At 36.1% G+C, this 23,322-nt stretch overlaps 2 protein-coding genes and 1 pseudogene across 2 annotated transcripts; all 3 read right to left on the bottom strand.

Moving 5' to 3' along the window:
* Positions 1-474: 474 nt before the first annotated feature.
* LOC113070237 (uncharacterized) lies at positions 475-2,471 on the bottom strand (annotated as a pseudogene).
* Positions 2,472-2,560: 89 nt separating this feature from the next.
* LOC113070221 (aspartate aminotransferase, mitochondrial-like) lies at positions 2,561-8,843 on the bottom strand. The gene is made up of 10 exons (XM_026243444.1): positions 8,652-8,843; positions 6,537-6,693; positions 6,098-6,226; positions 5,957-6,016; positions 5,557-5,718; positions 5,276-5,380; positions 4,895-5,045; positions 4,109-4,274; positions 3,868-4,018; positions 2,561-3,755 (listed from the first exon to the last, which is right to left on the bottom strand). The coding sequence occupies exons 1-10, from the start codon at positions 8,732-8,734 to the stop codon at positions 3,633-3,635; spliced, it is 1,287 nt and encodes a 428-aa protein (XP_026099229.1). The 5' UTR covers positions 8,735-8,843; the 3' UTR covers positions 2,561-3,632.
* A 2,918-nt stretch (positions 8,844-11,761) lies between these two features.
* On the bottom strand, positions 11,762-20,295 carry LOC113070220 (calretinin-like). The gene is made up of 11 exons (XM_026243443.1): positions 20,018-20,295; positions 16,965-17,041; positions 15,725-15,814; positions 15,420-15,500; positions 14,738-14,794; positions 14,398-14,475; positions 13,866-13,921; positions 13,733-13,772; positions 13,585-13,638; positions 12,410-12,481; positions 11,762-12,319 (listed from the first exon to the last, which is right to left on the bottom strand). The coding sequence occupies exons 1-11, from the start codon at positions 20,109-20,111 to the stop codon at positions 12,203-12,205; spliced, it is 816 nt and encodes a 271-aa protein (XP_026099228.1). The 5' UTR covers positions 20,112-20,295; the 3' UTR covers positions 11,762-12,202.
* Positions 20,296-23,322: the final 3,027 nt, after the last annotated feature.

Genomic DNA, 23,322 nt, shown 5'->3' with positions numbered 1-23,322 from the left:
TACAGTTTTCAGTTAACAGTAATAGCAAACTCATGTAATGTCAATCCAACTTTTTCTTAAAATGCGTTGCAGAACTATAAAATAAATTATAAATAGGTTGAAAGCTAGTCTTTCTTGTCCTTGAGGAACAGTCATACCCTGCTGTAATTTAAAGGGTAATAAAGGGAGCTTAAATTGTGAAAAACATTCAAAATTGTGGCTGTTTTCTGCAGTTAAACTACATAAAAGTGGTGAAAAGTTTGTTTATTTACCAAGCATGATGTAATCATCATTTCAGTACTTTCAATGCCAATATGTCACAATAATTTAATCATCATGATCCTCTCTGGTCCCTGTCACATTCACCATCCCAAATATTAAAATAGCATTTCATAAGCAGGACAAAGTACATACATACAGTTTATACTAATATATATATTATTATATATATATATATATATATATATATAAGCAAAACAATAATAAAGCTTGTATCTAAAAAACATCTGCAGCATCACCAGTATAGCGAAGAAATGACCCTTGACCTTTTTCAGTCAAACTACCAATCACAGCCAAGCATCTGGTGACCATGTTCAATGAACTCTGATACAAAGCAAATGCAACTTAATATCTCAACCGATATATTCACAGGCATACTATTATAGCCTTCAATACAGAAATGAAAGCCTGTTTCTGCCACAATAAAAAAGCAATTGTGATTTTTTTTTTAAATCTCAAAAGTTAGTCTATGTTTTCTTTTTTTTATAATTTTGAGAAAATAAGAATGGCAAGATATACATTTTCTCTCAAATGTGAGTTTATATTTTGTAGTTCAGACTTCACAGAACTGTGAAATTATATTTTGCAGTTTTGAGTTAACATTTAGCAATTCTGAAAAAATGTTGCAATTAACTTTTTAAGAATTTAATTTTTATTATTATAATTTTTTCTGTTGCAAAAATGAGCTTCCATAGAAAACAGTGCTTCAACAAAATCTTCGACTTTCAGAGTATACAGTACACTTATATTACTTAGTCCCTTCTCAGGGAAACTTTTGTCTTGACATTGAGCTCCAGGAACACAATATTACAAACTTTTGATGTTCTGTAGGGGTACCATTTAAAACTGTTGGCACGATCACCTGAGTAGAGCTCAACTGAACCTAGTAGAGCCGTAATAATGATGACTGCTGCGCTGTGGATGCCCATCCCCATTTCTTTTGCAGTTGCTCGCTTCAGCAGTGGGAGCGTGGACTGCATGGCAAGTTCTATGAGTCAGTAAGTTTTTAGACATTTGTGATGAATGGACATACATATATATTGTTTGTAAATTTAATTTGCAAAATGAAACCTTTGTGATCATCAACGGGGCAAAAGAGTTGGTATGGAAGTTTTCCAACATCTTGTCTGCAGTGACTGTCTCAAGGTTGGCAGCTACACTAATTCCAGCATTGTGGATGAGACAGTTCAGACCCTCCTCTTGAACAAGCTGTTCACCTCAAGATGCAGCTCTCTCTATACACCTGACTTGTAACATCTAGTGACAGAGATGTCCACGATTAACACAACAGGTAAAAACAATCTCTAATGTCAAACACAGCTTCTTTTAATAACTGGTGTGTCACCACCCAAAAAGTGTTTTTTTTTCTCTTCTTGGAAGGGAGAACATTACCTCATCCACTAAACCACTGAGAAAATAATGTATGGTAAAAGAACATCTGACCTTTCCCCATTCACATTAACGCAAACACATTGGCTGTTGTTTATATAGATTTATAAAACTGTCAATTTAATGGTAGTTCTCGGTAATATCAATCCTTTAACTTTTCCCTTTAAGGATTTTATTGCACAATTAAAAAAAGTGTGTTAGCTCGCCACCTACTGACGAAAAAAAAAAGAATAATAATAAGGTCATGAACCAAAACTAGCTAAGAGCTTCTGAGCCAAACAGGTAGTGCTTTAGTACTTAACCAGTTTAATAATGTGTATGTTTTGATGCTGTTCAACCAAACTTTGCAATTCCTAAAACAAACAGCTTAAACTTTTTATTTTATAAGTATCACACGTGCGGCTTTTAGCTCCGCGTATTTGCCTAATTAAACCACATGCAATATCTATTATTTTACAGATTAGTTTATCATTAAAAAGCTAAATCGTACACTTATCCTTATAGATCAATATAACAATGTTTGTTTAAAATACTATAGCGTGTGCACATTCTCCTGCAGGAGCTGGTTTGTAACGTTTGAATAGTAGGCCTAATGCAAATACTGCTGTCTGCTCTCAGCATTAATCTTCCCGGGAGAGAAGCCTCCCGTTACCGGACTCTCAACTGTCTGCAGGTCGAGACCTCGACTGGCTCTGGTGACCATTGGGTTTGAACAGTTTTTAAACGCAGGAGTCATTTTGTCACATTATTCGAGAATACAAGTTCAATTTCCTATGCTGATGATACAATATAGATGATGACGGTCTCATGTTGACCCACGTGATCCGGAAATAAACTGTCTTGCGTCACCACAGTCGACAATTCCCTAAACGATTTCCCCAAAGAATTCAAGAATTAAACACGCAAGTTTTCATTGAGCTCACCTTTTATTCTTTTATTCATTGTTTAAACACAGTCATACAGTAGGCCATCACTCGTGACATTTAATTTCGATGTCTGTTCCGGAGAACTTCTGGAGAAATTTCATGAATCGCTCAGTTTGCTTTAGAAACACAATAATTAGTTACAACAGTGAACAATTAGTCAACAGTTTTTCAAAACCGAATAAATCCTTACAAACTGCATATTCACATCCACACACATTAAACACGCAAAGCTTTCCTTTAAAGCATCAATTAACCACTGAAATATCAGTTATAGTGATGTGTTCAGTTTCTATTTTTTTCAGTTTCTTGATTCGACTTTCCACAGATGCACTGACAGATTAGGTTTAATGGCCAGGATAAAAAAATAATAATAATAATTTGTGTTAATGCCTAATAATTTATTAAATGATTTACTTTTCATATTTGGGAAATAATTGACACTAACACTATGGGCAATTCTTCATCACTAGTGTAAGCTTTCAGTAGCTAAGTACTAGAATAAGTGATAATTGATAATAATAAGTCAAACATGTCGAAGAATGTGCTACTGTTTAAAAGACCTTTGGTGTCAAATCATAATTTTGATAAGTTTAATCGTTTATGCACCTCTAGGTTAAATGACGATGATAAACTGATTACAGTCCTTGAAGGATTTTGCAATTAATATCCAACCATGAAATCTGGTTGCTCCTTTTCAGTGATTTCTCTAATGTAAAGCATATAGGGTAATCATTCAGTTATTCAATACTCTTATTTAGAGTTATTGTTCTGAAAACAAAAACATGATTTTTACATTTTGCTAACTGATCTATCAAAACATTTTGTACCATGTTTTTATCATTTTGAAAGAAAGAATTTAATTACATTTCATGTCACTTAATTCACTGAGGGGCTCTTCATTCAGAGGCATGAATTAACACCAAATCAAGTGAACTGGAAATCTACATTAGTCCTAATCCATATCTGGTCCTAAAAGACATGCAGCAGAGGACTTCTGAATCATCTTAATTACTTTTTCTTGCTTTCGGTCTGCTACAACTTTAGTCCCTAGTGGCAGCTTCACTTGGTAACAGCGTGGATGGCATGTGCTAGATATCCCACGTTTGCAGACGTCACACCAGCCACAGAGATCCGTCCATCTTTTGTCATGTATATAGAGAATTCTTTAATCAGACGCTCCACCTGACAAACAGCCATAAAGAAGACAAGCAGAGAAAGCAGTGAGAAAAGGCTGATAGTGCAAATAACCGAGGCCTTATCAGAGATTCCCAGAATGCACTTTCACTTGACTCACCTGCTCTGGTTTGAGCCCTGTGAAGCAGAACATTCCAATCTGGTCAGTGACATGCTGCCAGTTTTGAGTGGAGCCCTCCTTCTTCAGGTTCGACACAAGCATCTCCCTCATCTTAATGATGCGATCGGCCATGCCTTTCACCTCCACAAGCCTAAAAAATAAAAAAATGAAAACCGACAGACTGTAGAGCTCAGTTCTCACTGGCTCACTGTTTGTGATGGGATTTTATCTCAGGACCCACCATTCTTTGTAGAGTTCAGGCGTACTGAGAATGGTGGAGGCGATACGAGCTCCATTCATCGGGGGATTGGAGTAGATAGGCCGTATGAGAATTTTCAGCTGGGATTCCACACGCTTTGCCTCTTCAGCATCTTTGCAGACCACCGTGAAGCCCCCTACACGCTCACCTGAAGACACAAAGGAACAGAGCACTGACTTTCCTATTCTTAAGTATTATTAATAATATTATTCCAGTTAAAATATAAAAGCATTACATATCTCAAAGCATGATACATTTACTAATTTAGAAGCAACACAGACTAGTAAACAAAGTTTTACCTGCGTTATAAGTAAAAATACACTTACAATGCCATTAAAAAGTTCGGGGTAAGTAAGATTTGTTTTTAAAGAACTGAATACTTTTATGCAGCAAGGATGCATTTAATTGTTTAAAAGTGACAGTACAGGCATTTTATAATGTTATAAGATTATATTTCAAATAAACGCTGTTCTTTTGAACTTTCTAATAATCAGAGAATACAGAGAAAATGTAGTCTCCACTAAAATAATAAGCAGAACAACTGTTTTCTATAATAAAATGTACCTTAATCTGTATATTATAATGTTTTCTGAAGGATCATGTAACACTAAGGACTGGAGTAATGGCAGCTGAAAATTTAGCTTTGCTAAATTTATTTGAAAGTTATTTTAAATTGTAATAACATTTACAACATTACTTCTTTTACTGTATTTTTGATCAAATAAATGCAGCCTTATATATTTTAATCTTTTTTATTTTGATGCTCACCATACAGGCCCATGTTCTTAGCAAAAGACTGGGACAGAAGAACGTTGTGCCCCTGCTCAATGAAATAACGCACAGCCCAGGCATCACGATCAATGTCACCACTGGCAAATCCCTGGTAAGCCATGTCAAAGAACACCAGGAGATTTCTTTTCTGTTGAAATGAGAGCGAAGACATTTAATATCACTGAAACAGTCATTCATTTGAGACCGAGGACAGTCATTCTTTTATCGGTCCAACTGGTCAAACACAAGGATAAGGAAAGGACATGATAATGTATAAGGCCTTCCAACTATATCTCTCTGTCACTTCCCTGAGAAACTTTTCTGAAACCTACGGTCAAGCTGGATTTTGTACTTTAATTTAATGCCAAATCCAGTTACCTTGATCAGAGCAGCCATCTCCTTCCACTGCTCGGGCTTTGGGTCCACTCCTGTGGGATTATGAGCGCACGCGTGCAGAACAATCACACTCTTCTCAGGGATTTTCTGAAAGGGATTGTTATTAAATAAATACATACATAAATCTATTTTATTTGTAGAATCCCCCCACACTTTATTAATACTTGACTATGCAGAGAAAAGGTTGATCAAAAGAAAATATGAGCGTTTAAATGCATTTGTTTATTCCCAAAAAGTACAATACATAAAAACATTTTTCTTACTGAAATATCATCCAAGGCTCCTTTAAAATCAAAGCCACAGGTTTTGGGGTCATAGTAGGAGTAGGCCATTAGCTGCATGCCTGCATCTCTGAAGATAGGGGTGTGGTTACCCCAGGATGGTTTAGGCAGGTACACATCCCGGGACACATTGTGGAATCGTGACTAGCCAAGATAAAGTGTGAGAGAGAGAGAATGACTACTTGTGGAGAACTAAATTGCATAAGTTTTCACCCCCTAACAATCATTAACAACCAGACATAAAAGAGTCAACAGTGATCACATGATCTCAAAAATAGTAAAAAAAAAAAAAAAAAAAAATTCTCGAAATGATTCTATCAGGCCTAACACAGCATTACAAACTCAAAGTTGAAGTAAAAAAAATGATATGAAAATGTCATACCACAAAGTTAGCACCAACACGAAGAGATCCAGTTCCAGAGATCGTCTGAACGGTGATGCTCTGTGGGCACAGAAATCAAATTAAAAATAATTTAATAATCAAAAGACTTCCTTTCAAAATGGTTAGCTTTAAAGTACTTACTCTTCCACTCTTTAAGACCTCATTATCAGGTCCAAGAGCCAGCTGAGCGCAGGCCTTTGAAAATTCTGCCATCCCTCCAATAGGAAGGTACTCTTTATCCAACTTCTTAGCAGCAATCTGGGCCTCAGCCTGACAATACCAAAATCTGTCATTTGTTTTGTGCAAGGATTAGAATATTAAAACTTTATTTGGCTCATTGGAAATGGATAGCATTATGGACAATTGCTATTTTAAAAGTAGGCCAGCAAGAAAACAATAGAAGTCAATGGCTACCATCAACTTTTTGGTTACCAACAATTTTCAAAATACTCTCTTTTGTGTTCAACAGCTGAAAGAAACTTATACAGGTTTGGAACAACTTGAGGGTGATTAAAATGTGACAATTTTCATTTTGAGGTGAACTATCACTTGAAGGTGTGTAAGATATGCAAGATGGCACCTTTCGGACACAGCTGAGAACAAACGGCTTGCCCTGATCGTCTCTATAAGCTCCTACTCCGAGGTTCATCTTCTTGGGGTTGGTGTCACGCTTGAACGCCTCTGTGACACCCAGGATGGGATCAGGGGGTCCCATCTGTACCTCAGTCCACCATGAGCTGAGAAGGGAAAAAATAATAACACTCATTTACGTTAACTATTGAGTGCAAGTATGCTGCTCCAGTCTAATAGATATGACTGCGCACTGTCATAGGAAATTGCGATTTAAAAGTTGAATTATATATATATATATATATATATATATATATATATATATATATATATATATATATATATAAAAGTCTAATTGATATTTAAAAGTTAAGTTACATTTTACTTTCAGTCTTGCATAAGCTTTTGGAAGTAACTGAGGTCAAACACTCTTGTGAACTCCAAAGAATGTGGAGCAGTGCCGAAGCCTAAAGTTCAAACATCCCTAATATTTAAAAATAGACCAACTTGTCTTTACACTGTCTGATTCTAAAACCAATTTGCATATACATTAGGAGAAATATCTATCCATTCTTAGGACGTCTTATTAAAATTTCTCCAAGTTGTATAAGTTTATAAGGCGATTATCATTACAGAGCTTCTGTTATTTAAACCGGAAGGAAAGTTGTTAAAAGCTTGAACTGCACAGCTTAACTCCTCTCCCACCGTTAATGAGAATTACAGTCATGTAGTTTAAAATCTCCTCTTAAGCATGTTAAGCATGTTGCATGGCTGTATTTGTTGTGATGGATGTCTGGCACACACTTTTAGAAAGGCCACGTCCTTCTAAATAAAGAATCTGTTATCTTCCACAGGCAAACAATAGGTCACCTCTGTAATTACCGGTGTAAAATGGGAGTATAATTCCAATCTAAACCCCACCCACATAAAGTAGTGCAGTAGTCCTATGAAAAGAGGTGTACAACATTCCACCCTCTTGTATCAGAACCAATCATGTGTCGTGCTCACACACTACCCATTTCAACCAAGCTCTAAATGTCAATCACCTTGTCCTGATCAGCAACTAGAAATACAATAAAACCGTACTACGTGCACATTTGCTTCTCTCACATTTTTTTTTTTTGCATTTCAGACACACTGTCACTTTTTTATCCTCAACAACAAGCAAAACCCCCAAATGCATAACATTAACTAATAAAAATAATGTTTAAGGACCATGTTTCTGACTGAGAATGGGCTGTAGGGATTGGCCAATTTTTAAGAAGTAGGTGTAATGTAGCATTACAAGAGCATGTTCTTTTTATCAAGTTCCTGCGCATATCACAGATACCTTCAGTCACATGCAATTAAGTAAACCCAAAATGGACAAATAAAAAGGAATTCAACAAAATATAAAAAGTTAAAAAGAGGAACACAAAAGGAAATGTAGATAAAAAATAATAAAATAAGCAGATATAAAAACAAAGTCAATAAAATAAGCACATCAAATAAATTAATACGTTTATGAATTAATATGTTCTTGCAGTAAAATATTTTAATGCAGCTTTATTTAAATGCTAGCTAAAAAAAAGTTAAGAGAAAATTACAAATAAATTGTAACAAGTAGATAAAAATTAGCAGACAATTATAATAAATAAATAAGCAATAATAATAAATAAAAATTAAGTGCCTGGCAACCTGCAGCAACAGTGGTTATTGCTGGAACTTAATACTTAGGTAGCAGCTTTGTTTAACTTGCTCTAATCATGTTATTATACCACCAAACTGAAATAGACAAATCTATTAACCATGAATCAGACCTAGATTAGTCCCAGGTAGCCTGTTAGGCCTAGTTGAACCTGATATATCTGAAATATCACATCAATCTGCTGATCTCGTGATGTAACTTCTGACATTGACCGTCATCGTATGGTGTTAAAATGTCTAGTTGAAAGATAAGAAAAAAATAAATATCGAAGGCATTAATGCACAAGGGCAATATCTCATGTGTTACAGCAGAGTAGCATACTGTAAATTTCAACGGTGCTGTGCTGCTCTAATGCTCAGTCCGCTAACTTGCTAGCACAAGCTAACTTGGCAAAAGAGTGTTTAACTTACATGAGCAAAATATAAAGTCTCGAATTACCTTGCACGGAGTTGTAGGACGGCTAAAACAGGTGCCTGAGCCCCAACACCATTTAAAATCTTGGTGGATTTCAGCAGGGCCATTGTTGGAAGCAGAGATGACTTGGTGGAAGACAAACACACACTAGCTGGCGACTTGAACTTGTCTGCTGCTCCAGTTGTTTATAGCGCCTCCAAGGACGTTGCATTGCATCGCGGCTGGAGACGAGAGGTAGTACAGTGAACGAATGTGACGTGGGCTCGACTGAGACCTAAACAAGCAACTAGTCTGGTGAGATGATTAATACTGTTGAAGTTGTTTGTCTATATATCCCTGCTGGAAACAAACAAACAAACTAAAAACCCCGTTGGCTGATTTTACATGGTCTTCCAGCCTGGTCATAGTTGGTTTAGCAGGCAGGTTCAGAACAACTGTAGCTGTCAGGCTGTGAGACCAGCTAAAACCAGACAAACACCAGCTGGGCCAGGCTGGGAGACCAGCCTAGACTGTCTTAAACCATAGACAGTAAAATGATTAAACCACCCAAGAAGACCAGCCAACCAGCAAAGGTTTTTATATTTATTTAATTATTTATTTTTCCAGCGGGGTGACACTAAGGAAAGAGGATGGTCCTGGCCGTTTGGATTTGTTATTGAGGTATTATGTAAAAAGATAATTGTACATTTTTGTGGTTAATTTGAAGTATTTACCTACCGTAAATGTTACAAAAAGTATCTTATTTTAAAAGTAACAAAATATTAAATGTCATTAAATTATGACATTTACTAGTCTAATGGGCAGTATTAATATTTCCCATCACTACAGCTCCCCCTTGGGAGACTTTTATCCAATGTGTATAGGTTATAGCATTTCCATGGTACAGGTCCAAACATTTCTTCTGTCTTCACAAGCTTTGTTGTTCTCAATTTTGCTCTAAAAACAGAATTTACGAGTCATCTGAGACCCAACACTTGCATTATTAGACTGAAGCAATTTGCATATTGCCATACTAGTGCAATTATTATAAGTGGCCACTTGGAGTCAATGTTGCGCCAAACAAAGCAGCACTTTCGTGAACCCTCGCTATTTAAAGAAGTGCAAGTATAAGGCTCACCTCTTACAAACCTGCCTTTGGATATAAAGGATGATGTCTTCATACTGTAGCTCTAATATAGCAGATCATCTGCCTACGGTTGTTGCACCCTGCAGTTTAATTACATATGCTGTAAATACTGACATATTATGACATATTATTTTACTGACATATTAAATTAACTTTATGATTACTGCCAGGGACGCTTGGCATGTTTTCAGGTTTTTGTGCAAATAAAGAATGAATCTGTGAGCCTCAACTCTTATGTATCTAACAGAAGTGACCATTTAACATCCACTTAAAGCACATTTTTGCTTGTCCTTTTAGCCCTTTCACCTTTATGCTTTCAATTTTCTGTAAGACTTATGAAGCTCACAATGAGCCTCAAGGACATTAAAGGCCTTTCTAATTATATTAGCATATGCTGAGTGGCAGAGCATACTGGTGGTTCAGTGGTTACATCCTCGCAAGAGATCGAGGGAAGATAAGATGAAGCTGTTAAATCTTTTTCTTAGTTTGTAGTTGCTGTGAGCTTCATCTTGAGCTTTTGAGGCATAACTTATAAAGTGGATTCTAAGCATGTGTATGGTGTATTCTAACTTGTTTTGGTCACTTCTGTTAATGTGATTAGTTTACTTAAATGAAAATTACTTCGGTACGCTGGAAAAAAAAATGGTGACGAAACCATTGTCATTCAGAAATTGCTAGGTTTCAGATATAAAGACAAAGATGCAGCAAAAAATTGAATTAAACGTGAAATTTTGACATAGGAAGGAAGGCTGAAATAGTATTTTCTAGTATTTAAAACATACTCCAGTAAATTAATTTTTTTTACAAGCATCTCCAAAAACATAAATTTCTTTTTAAATAGATCCATTCATTTATGTAGAAGTAATAGGGTAAATTGCAGTAACCAAATTTTATGAATAAGGTCAAATGTTAATTTAATCCAATGCTGTTTTGAACCGTTGATGCACCATCAGATTTTTATTTTATTTTATACCAGGATCAGCTTCATCAAGTCTTAAAAAGTATTTAGATGTGTAAGGTAATTGAAAGGTATCTCAAAGGCCTCCAAATTAAAATTATGGATTTCCAATTTGCATCGATTACCTTGAGGAAACAATGTTTTCTTTGTGAGTTTTGTAGTGTAGAAATGCTATAGAGGAGAATTGAGCCATCCATTCTCAGTTCCTCATTAAATTTACAGTAGCTAATAAAAAAACAGAATTCTCTTCATTTATTAATTCATTGCCCTGACAATTACAATATAGACATTATACCAGACTGTGAATGCTTTCTTTTAATTGTATTCAGTAGGTACGAAGGGGTGGGAGAAACTTTCTTTAAAAGCAAAATGTTTAGAGCTGAGGAACCTTTTTAGCATATTATTTTCCTTTACAGTTAATTTGCTTTTAACTAGATTCTCACTGGTATTTGAGTGCATGCAAAATTATTATTTTTTATTTTTTCGTATGCAGAATTCGCAGAAGTGTTTCAGAAAAAAGAATTTGAATCACTGATCAGTATTATTTTTTACTTGGAAAAAGTCGTCTTCAGATACAGGAATGTGTTTTTTAGAACTAAAATATTATATCGAATGTTAAATAGAACTGGTCAGATCAGATAATTATCAGTGTATACCAAAGCAATGATGACAGTCAGTGCGTAGTGTAGAGAAACACAATTTATAAAACCAAAACTGCATTGGGATAAATTATTCATGTTCTGATGATTAATTGATAGGAATTTCTACAAACTCTTGCTATGTAAGAGAAAAGTCCAGCAGATAAATTATTTAATGTGGTTTAAAAGCATCTGAACACAATTAGGAATGATTTTTACTTGAAATGTGATGTCTCCATCCAGCATGTCACAGAGGAGCTGACTGCCTGGATAAGATGTTACATTTGTCAAAAAAGAAATAGGATGTTCTGTTCTGTAAAAGCAATGTTCCTGCTATTGTATATATTTTAACGCATTCTCGAAAAACTTTCCCCCAAAATGAACACAACCAATAAAACACAAAATGTATATCACATAACTTTTATTAATGCTCTTAGTTACATCCTTAAACAGTATCCGCCAAAAAACACCACAAACCCAAACATAATTGGGCAGGAATTAAATGAAATGAGGTCAAAAACAAACAAAAGAGGAAACCAAACGAAAGGAAAGAAACCAGAAGGAGAATTTGAAGCCAAGCACTCAAAATAAATATATCACATTTTACACCATTTGTCTGCTACACCATTTGTCTGCTTCAGAAAGTTTCTTCTTTAAATATATAGTTACAAATTTGAGCAAAGGGCATCATAGTAGTTGCAGTCTGTAGGCAAAGGAAAGCAGTGGCGATCGGGGTGTGGGAATGGGAAGGAAACTCATTTGGAGAGGGGGATGGGAGGGGAATGGGGTGCCCGGCACATGCACTTGGTTACAGTATTGAACAGAGCTGAGATGGAGGTCAGGAAGCTTCGATTCACAGCATGGGCTCCCGGCAAAGGACAATCTCCAGCTCTGTGCGGTACAGTTTTCCCCCGTCTGACAGTGCCATGATGCTTTGCTTATAACCAGTCAGGCTCTTAGAGTCCACGTCCTGAGGTTAAAAACAATCACAATTTGTGGGATTGCGTTCCTTATGTGTCAATGTCAAATGCTAGAAGAATCCTGAGCCTTCTTATCTCACCTTATTGTTCTTCTCATAGAGGTCCTTCAGGAGAGCATCCAGCTCCTGCTCATCAATATAGCCGTTTCCATCCTTGAAAGCAAATAACAACACCTGTTAAATTCTGCTTGTTACAGTTTGAAAAAACATTTGTTCTGTGGAACAAATGAGGACGATTGTACTAATGTCTCTTTTCTAGACTTTAAAGTCCTCTGGAGCGGTAAATTATACAATGAAATTTAACTGTTAACTGTATATATATATAAAAAACTTGAAATATAGTGCACAAGTTGTATGGACTCTTGTTATTTTAAAGTGCTTGATACTTGAAAGCTTCAGACTCCATTCACTGTTATAGCAGAAAAATCAACTACCAGTAAAACTATATATATATATATATATATATATATATATATATATATATATATATATATATAATTTTCATTTATTTTAACTTGATGTATTCAAATAACTAAAACTGTTATAAAAATTTCCAAAACTATGAATACAGTATATTTTAACACGTCAAAACACAATAACATTTATAAAACTTTAACAAAAAATATAAAAATAATAGAAAAACTATAATCTATAGCATCTTTAGCATCTCTATATACAGTATATTTTATTAACCGGATCATATTGGCTTATAATGATAGTTATTGTTACAGCAAGCCTCTAGTTTAGCCTTAACGCGTGAGAGGGTGATGTTGTCTAATGGTCTCTATTTGCTCACAGATATTGTGTTTAACTTAAAACTGTTTGATTATGTAGAACAAGGTTTAGATAATCTTGTCTTCATAAAGGGCATAAACATGGTCTGTGTAAGTTAACTGGAGAAGGACTGATTATGAACTTGTGGAAGCACCACATTAAATAGCAATTTTCATCTTGCAGCATTTTCACTGGGATTTCTGTAATTACCAGTGGTTGGCACTTATACTGTTGAACATTTTAAATCATTTTCCAAATGATGATACCACCAAGCTGGAAGATGTGGGCAGAGAAACAGATGCAGTTCCTTCTGCTCATTTACCTGCGCAGGTGAACAGGGACGCTGTTTTGCATTCAAAAGTCCCTCCCGAAGGAGGGGAAGATGAAATTTCCAGCAACATTGCAACAGTGCATACAAATCTATACAATACCCTATAGCCCTTCAAAAGACATTATGCTGTTCTTCCTGGATTATACATTACCTTATCATAGTATGCAAAGATGGCGTTGAACTGCTCAGCAGTCAGCCTGACGCCCTGTTGGGCAATAAAAACATCTTTCAGTGTCAAAAATATTTGACATTAGGAAGCTCATGAGGCCTAAAAATGTAATGTATAAATGTACTCTTACTTGAAACTTCAACAAGAAATTTTCCTGAACTGGCAGAAGCCTTAAATAAACAAAAAAATGTTTTGATTGATGTGTCTTACAAAGTGATTTGTAACTTTTTTTTTTTTTTTTACTTTACCAGATCATTTCTCACCTCGCCATTTCAGACAGACCCAGTTTCCCATCGCCATTCAGATCAAACATCTTGAGCTAGAAAGGGAGACAACGCCTCGGTTTAAATGTTTACACACTAAAGAAATCCTGCATCAGATTGCTTTATGAAATCAATATTTCCTATTGTTGCACATCGTTTTTGTTCTTCACAATGGTTAGAGGACAACTAAGGATCTCAATTCTCAAGCTGGCTTGCGTGAAATAACTCAAGTTTGTCTCTGGCCTCAAGGAATGGACATATGTTAACACACAGCAGCTGGAGTGCAGACACATCCCATGGGGTTAGTGAATTAACAACTCCTTCAAGCATGGTGGCAAACTAATTTGGTTTTGGAATAAGAAATTTAAGGTGAAATAGCACTTTAAAAGTTTAATATATGTGTTAAAAATTTAATGATATTTATTGAGTAAAAAGCATTTTGTCATAAAAACAAAATAATTTATCTTAATAAACACTAAGACACTAGGAGGTATAATACATTGACTAATGTAACACAAAGACAACCACTTACTATTGTTTGTGTGTATTCATGCAATTTCTGGTCATCGTAGTGTCTGTTTGCCTTTTTAAGCAGGTCAGATAGGAAGCCCTGTTGGAAGTAAAAGACAATTAAAATGAAGATTAAAATAAGTGTTTTTAGTGACATATGTTTTACTCTCTCTGAGGTCACCGTCTCTTCAGTGAACATTGCTTCATTTGCTTTTGTAATGATTTGTATACTCTCTTTGGAATGCCAGCCAAATCCAGAGAGATTTGCATAGTTTCCATCTGCCTCATCACATTAGCAGCTTCCAAAACTCTTTTCAGGCTTGTTATGAAGACCACAGCAGGGAAAGTGATAGAAAGCTTACCTTAAGTTCATTAGCCTCAATGAAGCCGCTGCGGTCTGTGTCGTATTTTCGCCAGGCCTACAGATACAGACAGACGTACAAAGATATTTTACAGCTATACATGCAATATATCTCAGGTTGGACCAATGAGAAGAATAGGAGAGTGGAGGTGAAGAAATAATTGGCAAATTATTCTTATGTTAATCACACTGGCTTTTTCATTATACCCTCTGTATTTACTATTCAAAGCAGCTGTGCATTGTGAGAACAAGGAGCAAGAAATGCCATTTAATGAATGTTTTAATCTAGCAGCTGGCCTTGTTTCCATCACAGGCTCTTATCAAAGATAGATGCCTCCCTCTACAGGTCTACAGAGAATTACAGCAGCGCATCTATAATACATGAGTCTGAAAATAGAAGTTTATACTTATTCATTCTAGCCCTTTAAAAAGCTTGCCTACCACACTGGATGATTAAAGAGCATCCCTTTCTCTTTAGCTCCACTCTCTCTTCAACTTGACATAATACATCATTGTGGCAGTCAATTTCTGATGATCAAACTCTCTGAAATGTTGCATCTGGCTATATGCATATTAGATTTTAATAGGGAAGATATTTGTATGGTGACCAAGAAGAGTTTTGTGTTATCAATATATAAATGACCTCCGATTATAAAATGAAAAAGTAGCATCATATCACTTACAGTCATGAATTCAGTGCTGGATCCCACAAACTGTCTGAAGCAGAGGAGAAAGTTCTCTTCTGTGGGCAAGATCTGAGCCAGCTGGTGAAAAGTGGATTGAGTAAGTGGATAAGCAAAAAGAATTGAAAATCTGTTTTTTTTTTCTTCTAGTTAATACCATGTTTTTTTGGACTACTCTTAAAGTGATGAGCGGAATTAGAGGTTTCCTCTTCTCTGTAAGTTTTATGGGATAATTGGGGTCTATCTGATGTTTATGAACGTGTCAACAGCAGAGACAAGTTGACGTGTTAAGTGATGTGTTCTACCTCAGACATCTCAATTCTGCCGTCTTTGTTCTCGTCGAATTTATGCATGAACTCTGTCATCTTCTCTTTAAAGGCTGCATTTGATGGGTCCTGTGTGAAGAAAGCACAACAAGATGAATCCTCTTTACGTTCTTTGCTTATTGTAAAAGCTTTATTCAGTTTGTGCTTCTCAGGTTAGGAAAAAGCTATCACTTTAAGAGTGATGTACGTTGTGCATTGCCTTGTGCCATATTCTTTGCCTTTTGTGAGGCAGATAATAGCATTACTATCTTTATGAGACTATTTGTGAGGCTCCCTCTGTTTTATTGTGGAACATACAGGGATGAAGATAAAATCTCCTTTCTTATCTTTCCTGCATGCCATCTGCCTAGTCATCTGGGGTCTTTATATATTTGATTTGAACACGGTTCCCTCTAAGAAAAGTCAGTAAATTGCAGCCCAAAGTATTGTTTTAATATGAAGGAATTTTACATATTGAATTCAGTGTTTTGACAGTATTGACAGTTGTTTTCTTTATATCTTAAATTATGCATTGCATTGTGCTGCATTTTGGAGTTGAAGGAAATTTAACGGAAAATGTCTGGACGTTTTTTACTTTTTTTTTCAGTGTTAGAATTAGACATAGAATTGCAACAATAAAGAATGTTATAAATATTTGTTAGGATAAAGTTTCAGGCCTGCCTTCATCTTCCAATTAGGTAGTCCCACCCCGAATTCACGCCATTTATTGAGACTATGCTAGTGATACAAATAAACAGCAGCTTTGATTTCCATAAATATCTTAAAGTGACAGTTCACCCAAAAATGTGAATTCTGTTATCAATTACTCACTCTTATGTTGTCCAATCCTGTGTGACTTAAGAAAATGTTCTGAAGAATGCTTCAATTGTCCATACAATGAAAGTCAAAGGCGTCCAAAACAACAAAAAAGACATTTTTCATAATATCTCCTTTGGTGTTCCACAGAATAAAAAATGTCAATGAAATGAGGGTGAGTTAAAAATGACAGAAGTTTATTTTTTGGGGGTGAACTATCCCTTTAAGCTTCTTTGATGATGTACTTTGAGTTGATCATGCAAACCGAGTAAGATTCTCACAATCTTTCAGTTTAAGCACAATGATTACAACACAATGAAGTTTACTCATTGCTTTGAGAACTCTGCAGTATAGTTCTCAAGATACAGTGCTTCTTAATGAGATGTATTTCTGTTAATACTCCTTCACATGTCTGTATACTCACCACACCAGCTCCTCTCCGTGCAATCTCCAGCTGACTAAAGAAGTTTTCAAGCTCCTTACCCTCAATGTAGCCATTTCCTGCAATATAAGGAAGTGTGTTTCAGTACTTACTGAGATGTCTTAAGCCACAATGATGTTTGTCATTATATGACTAGATAACGACTATCTCTCAATTGAAATGCTAAGTAATGAGATTGCCTAGATGGCTGCTTTGAAGCTGATTAACTCTAGATTGGTTTGTTGGCTGGCACCCAAATCCAAATAACACAGCTCTTAATTAAAAACTTTGATGGCTAGTCTCCCAGTTAAGCTTTGAAGGCTCTCTCGTTTCCATTTTTTCTTCTAATTGGAGGCCTTACAGTATGAGCCTTTTAAAGCCATTTATTTGAAAAGACGAAAAGGAGAGTCTTCTTGATGCTACTGCTGAAATTTTTAATCGCCTCCACAAATAAATGTAATATTACCATCTGGGGGTAATTTCCCATGCCAGGGAATTGGCCCTTCATGCAAAGGAAATATGCGTTTGTGTATGCATGTTTGAAATGGGATTTCGTGTGCATGGCCTAATACATCACAACAGTGATTGTAACTTATGTGAAGTGAGAGCTACAATAAGTTCATTAGAATTATCCTATTATCTGTGTTTCTTCCAAAGGCATCATGTTTGAAAAGTCTTAGTCTTATGTACTATGATTGTTGATTAATTTGCCGGTGGATTAGAGTGGCATTTGTAGACATCTGGACACGTGATTTGTGGTTAATCTCTCTTTCTGTTATTCATAATGAATGTGAACACCTTCACTGCATGGCTGAGAAAATACTATGAGCTGTTTGCAGGAAGGCAGGCAGTCTTACTAGATTGAGAGAATGAACACTACATATACATTGTTGCCAGAGATCTATACAGAATAAATAAACTACTAATTTGTTGAGTGCAATACATAATAATTATGGTTCACACAGACATGAATCCTGCTGAGTATGCTGGAAATGACTATGTTGCCATCTGGTTTTCGAAATGATTGCGCTGACATTTTGAGAGCTAATATTACCATTCATTCTTCTTACAATTAATTTTTGGAACATGTCTTTGGAAATGTCATTGTGGACAGTTTCCGGATGAGCTTGTATACAAAATGGCCAATGCTTTAGTTATAGATTTACCATTAGTTTTTCATTTGTACCATATTGAATGCTATGCCTAAATGTTCTTTATTGACTTTATTTACTTATGCTTTTATCACCATTCTTCTAGCACATCTACATTCTTATGGGATGGTCAGCCATCTTGGAAATAGAACTGAAGTGCTGGAGAGGCCATTTTGGACTATGACACAACAAAACGTGTCACTCACTGAATCTTAAGTTCCATTCTGTTGCAGTAGCTAGGAACTTAACTTAATAAAAACAAACTTATGATAATTAAACATAAACGAATTTAGCCACATGAGTGGTAATGCATCTTTAATAGAAAATAATTCCAGATGCTTCTCAATATCTTGTAGACCTTGTAGATCTCCCCCTTAAAACCAATCTTGTGGCAGTCAGATTAACTGGTTACTTTTTAAAACTTTTTAACATCTATCCCTCATAAACTTAATTGTCAGACTGCGCACCTTCGATTTTTTTTTAGTGGTATTTTTTGTCGATGGTTTTCACGCTTTCTGGCTTTTAAGGTTCGTTTCTAAAAATTGATTTGATTTTCATTCCCAGCACAAACGTAAATTATCTTAAACTAAAGTTTTCGTGATATAGGGCTACTTGTGATAAAAGTACCCAATAAACTCATAAAGGTTGACTGTAAGGTTTGTTTTATAAATTTACCAAAAGAAAAAGTCGCTGTTGCTATGGTTACCTCCTGAGGCGAACGCAACTTCTTTTTTCGAGCGTCTAGCGCACTTCTAAACTTAGAACCTTTTGCTGTTAACTGCATATAGAGTCTAATTATATTTTAAATAAAATAAATTGATACTTTGGTACCCAGGCCAACACGTTTGTTTTGTTGTTTCCTCTGGAGGTTGTTTTATTTTTCCCTTTGCTATAAATTTATAGTTGAGATGATAGGTAACGCTATTTTACGTTAGTATTGATATTTGTCAATTTCGTTGGTCTGTATTTCAGTAATAAGCATTCGGCGGGAAACGAACAGCAAAGAAACCGGCACCAAGTTGCTAAGGATAACATCTGCCCTACGGATACGATTATGTTCCTAATACATAAATAATTAGTCAATGAGATATTTTCAGCTTTAGATATTGCAGGATGCAAGACAACTGCAAACTCTCCAGGAATAATATCCGATGAGCTTCCTGTAAGTGATCTTCAGTAGATGTCCTGAGTGATGAAGACCTTGAATACACACCATCTTCCCAACAAAGAGTAAAAACACATGGGACAGTGTAAGAGAAACAACTTTTTCTTTCTCGATCACAGTCAACGCGCGCATGATGCACAAAAATGATGTCGACGTGAGCAGTTCACTACATTTCGATATACAGCCTCGGTCTGATTTTTATTTTATTTTTTTCGAAATAGTACCCTTGTAAAAGTAATTTCACCAATGGGACTCTATATGGAGCCCCCCTGTAGTTACTTACAGATACTTCACTAATAATTGAATCAATCAAAGTATTGCTGATCAAAGTCTGCTCATGATTTGTGCCGAGAAGGGTTCTAAAAATGCTGAATGAAATGACGTGACAGCATGATTCATAAAATAACTTCATATAAAGGGACTTAATTTTTTTTTTTTTTTTTTTTTGTATAGGCTATAATATTTTACAAATTAATGTAGCCTATTATTACTGCATCATTACAAAAGCAGTAGATCATAAATGCTAGAATGTAGTTTATCAACTTTTTTCCCCCTATTTTGTTTTATTTCTCTCATAAATTTCTAACAAAATCTTTAGTTCATTAGCCCCAAAAGTGTTATCTTTGGAAATTGTTAGCGTCAAACTTTTTTTCTGCTATTTTAATGATAGCATTTCAATTATGACTTAAATTCTTTCTTAGAATCATAATCCGTGCAATAAACGACGCGCCTCTACTCACCGTCTGCATCAAAATGTTTCCAGATGTCCAGGAACTGGGATGCGGTCAGCTCTGCCAAGTGAAGGTAGGGAGGCTGCTGTCCTTTGTTTGCCATGCTTTTGTGTATCTGTCCTATTGTCCACAAGGAAATCCCGGGCGAACTTTTACTCAGTCAGAGTCAAATTCGCACTGCAACTCCCCCAGTGCTTTACAGGGGGTTTTAAAAGCGCTGAGTGCTTGCAATCCTTTTGCGCTCATGCGGGTGGCGCAGTAGTTCCAGCATCACCGTTTCATGGTTCAGTACTCGCGCACCTGCTGGGAAAGCCACTGGAGATGCTTAGATCCAAAGATGCTTTCACAGAAATATAGATGGACCAGAATCACTATATGCAATCTATTAAACCATCTGTTCTGCTAACATAATGCATATTGTGACTGATGATAATAATGTAAATTATGGAATAACTACATTTATTCATGGAATGTTGATTATTATTATTTTTTAATTCATGTGTGCACTTCTAATCTTTATTCAAAATACCCCCCCCCCCCACCGCGTGCAACTACATCTCTTCTCTTATAACATGTGCACACATACAGAAAATTGCACCAATCAGAGAGTCACAGCGAGCAAGGCTTTGAAAAATAGATCTTTAGCTCTGCCCATTCCCATGAAGAACTGCGAATGACATTATCATCTCTCTACTCTCACAATACTCAAATATTTGTATATTTGCATATCTTCCAGTGTTCTATGTTGATTCAGGCTAATTGGTGTGTGCTGTAGTGTCCCCTCCTCTTATATCTCTTATATTATGTCTCTTATATTAGTAATTAAATATTGAGTACTTTATGTTTCAGTTATTTTGAATATTTTCCTTTATTAGCAGAAATCAAGCTTTGTGTGTCACCAAGGAACACACAGACTGAAAGCCTGAAGAAGCAGAAGCAGAATGACAGAGACTTCCCCTTCCTTTTAATACTGTAATCCCTCAACTCCAGCTCCCTGCTGACTTGTGAGAGAAACCCCAATGCTAGCAAACCTTAAATCTGAGAAAATGCCAACTCCCATATTCGGGTCAGTAGAGTGTTTTAAAAACTGTTAAACATTCCAACTCTGTTTTAATTGATTATTAAAAAAATATGCTGCTTGACAGGATAATATGGTACAGTGTATTGTATGCGCTATAGTACAGTGCAGGTGTAGGCTATGTGTTAATGGAAATGCAGTTACAATTTCTGCACCATTGAACATTCAAATATGTCAGAAGAAGTATTATTTTTCTTCATGATCATATTCAAATCTGTCAGTGTTTGTAAATGTAGGTTTGTGTACTCTTAGAGGTGCTTGCAATCACAGAGAGTGATAGAACACATCTGTCCCCGCGGAGCCCACAGCATCAAAGGCTAATTATCCCAGTGGAGTCATGCATGCATACTGCTGCCTGCACCATAGGAACAGGGAACAGAGCATAGGGAAAAGTAATGCTCACTTACTGCAGGGATCCCAGGAACTAAGTGCCAAATATGTGTAAGCACCCAGCCCATGCAACACGCCAAAAAAGGGGTCATATGATGCAATTTTCAGTTTTTCCTTTCTCTTTGGAGTGTTACAACCTATTGGTGCATAAAGAAGATCTGTAAAATTGCAAAGACTAAAGGTTCAAATCCAAAGAGATATTCTTTATAAATATTAAGACTTGTCCACGCCCCTTAAAATGCCTCGTTTAAACTCGCCGCCACATTTCTACGTCGAAGAATTGCACAACACCGCCTAAATGTTCACACAAAGGAAGAAGGCGTAACTTTTATTCTCACTGTAGTATTGTTGTTGCTGTCGCCGCCATGTTGTGGAGATGCTTTGTGTTTCATTGTGAAAGCAAAACTACTTTGTTTGGCCTTCCAAAAGAGGATGATTTCCGCTTCGTCATGCCCATAGCTGATCGGTGCTGGACGCTGAGGAAATACATCAACTTTGTGGATCTCTGGATTGGCTTTCACTGAACGAAGCGGAGTCCAGCCCAGGGACTATTGTTCATTTTTGAGCGAGATGCTACCGGTCTAATCAGATTCTGTGATCTATGCTAAGCTAAGCTAAAAGTGCTATCGCCAGACCCGGAGATCAGCTGAATGGATTCGAAAATGGTAAAGCTCAACTGTTTAACTCTAGTGGAGTTTGAAAATGAGCCTTTTTTTTTGGAGTGGAGTGTTCCTTTAACTTGAGCATGAATTAGATTAAAATAATTACCTGTAGTCCTTCTACTACTGAGAAATTATATTGAAATTTAAATACATATAATAATAATAATAATAATTCCTTACATTTATGTAGCGCTTTTCTAGGCACTCAAAGCGCTTACATAGTCAGGGGGTATCTCCTCCATATCTGGCTTATATGGCAGCAGCAAATTTTATCATGCCAGATGTGTGCACAATATTTTTTTTAAAGTAATCCTTCATAGTCAGATGCTGTTTGTCCACTTATCAGACAACCTTTCATAGAGGTTATGGAAGGACTGGGGATCTAATATATTGTGAAAGTGACAGTAAACTAATATGATCATTGAGGAATAGTCAGTCAATACCATCTGCTTGCCTTGTCACACAGTACTTGGCTGTACTTCAGTGATCTGGCTGCTGACGGGCGAGTTTATGAGTGTGGAAAGTCTTATTCAGCAGAGATGTCTCAGCCTGTTACCTCTACACCCCCAAATCCACCTTTATAGTGATTAATCAAATTCCTCCAAATACAGAGAGATCCAAAAGTCAGTGACCATTAGTATAAGAAATGCTTCTGTTTTCTATTTTTAGTACATTTCAATCTAATTTAATACATTCAGGGCTTGACATTAACAACAGTGGGGTGCTGTCACTCCCACTAGCCACTTTGGTGGGTTAAATCAGAGCATTTCCACAGGTAATTAAAATTTAGTTCTATCAAATTTAAACTCATAAAAAGGCTTAAATGACTTAAATGGTACAAGAAAAGTCTTTATTATAATTTCAAGAGGTCTTAAATTTGGGGTTGGAAGAACAAGAATCGTGATATGGCTTAATGTGACTTCAAAAGGGGGCCTTAGGTCCTTTCCTCGGTGCCCCCTCAAGCACAAGGCCGGCATGATCGCACCAGTTGCTCCGCCCTACTGAATGCAAATGAGCTGCACGTTTTAAGTCAAAATGCGGTGCGGGTGTTTTTATATGAATGTTTCAAGGGTACCGAAAGCTTCGATGGCATTTTCCTTTCATCTTGCCTGATAAATTAGTGTTTATGAATGCAGGACTGCTTTGTTTAAAGCCATTCCTGGGGAAACCTTTATATTTCTGTT

The sequence above is a fragment of the Carassius auratus genome, unplaced genomic scaffold (genome assembly GCF_003368295.1).
Source record: "Carassius auratus strain Wakin unplaced genomic scaffold, ASM336829v1 scaf_tig00003529, whole genome shotgun sequence".
Lineage (NCBI taxonomy): Eukaryota > Metazoa > Chordata > Actinopteri > Cypriniformes > Cyprinidae > Carassius > Carassius auratus.
The sequence above is the reverse complement of the archived record's forward strand: the minus strand, read 5'-3'. Positions and strand labels throughout refer to the sequence as shown.

What these genes read in the sequence shown, in the direction of transcription:
- LOC113070221 (XM_026243444.1), bottom strand. Translation starts at nt 8,734, where the DNA reads ATGGCCCTGCTGAAATCCACCAAGATTTTAAATGGTGTTGGGGCTCAG. An exon ending in TTCTCAGCTGTGTCCGAAAG is followed by an intron (nt 6,227 to 6,536) that starts GTGCCATCTTGC and finishes TGGTATTGTCAG; the next exon opens with GCTGAGGCCCAGATTGCTGC. An exon ending in GTGTTGGTGCTAACTTTGTG is followed by an intron (nt 5,719 to 5,956) that starts GTATGACATTTT and finishes TATCTTGGCTAG; the next exon opens with TCACGATTCCACAATGTGTC.
- LOC113070220 (XM_026243443.1), bottom strand. Translation starts at nt 20,111, where the DNA reads ATGGCAAACAAAGGACAGCAGCCTCCCTACCTTCACTTGGCAGAGCTG. An exon ending in CACGGAGAGGAGCTGGTGTG is followed by an intron (nt 15,815 to 16,964) that starts GTGAGTATACAG and finishes TTCTTCACACAG; the next exon opens with GACCCATCAAATGCAGCCTT. An exon ending in ATGAATACACACAAACAATA is followed by an intron (nt 13,922 to 14,397) that starts GTAAGTGGTTGT and finishes CTCCCTTTCTAG; the next exon opens with CTCAAGATGTTTGATCTGAA.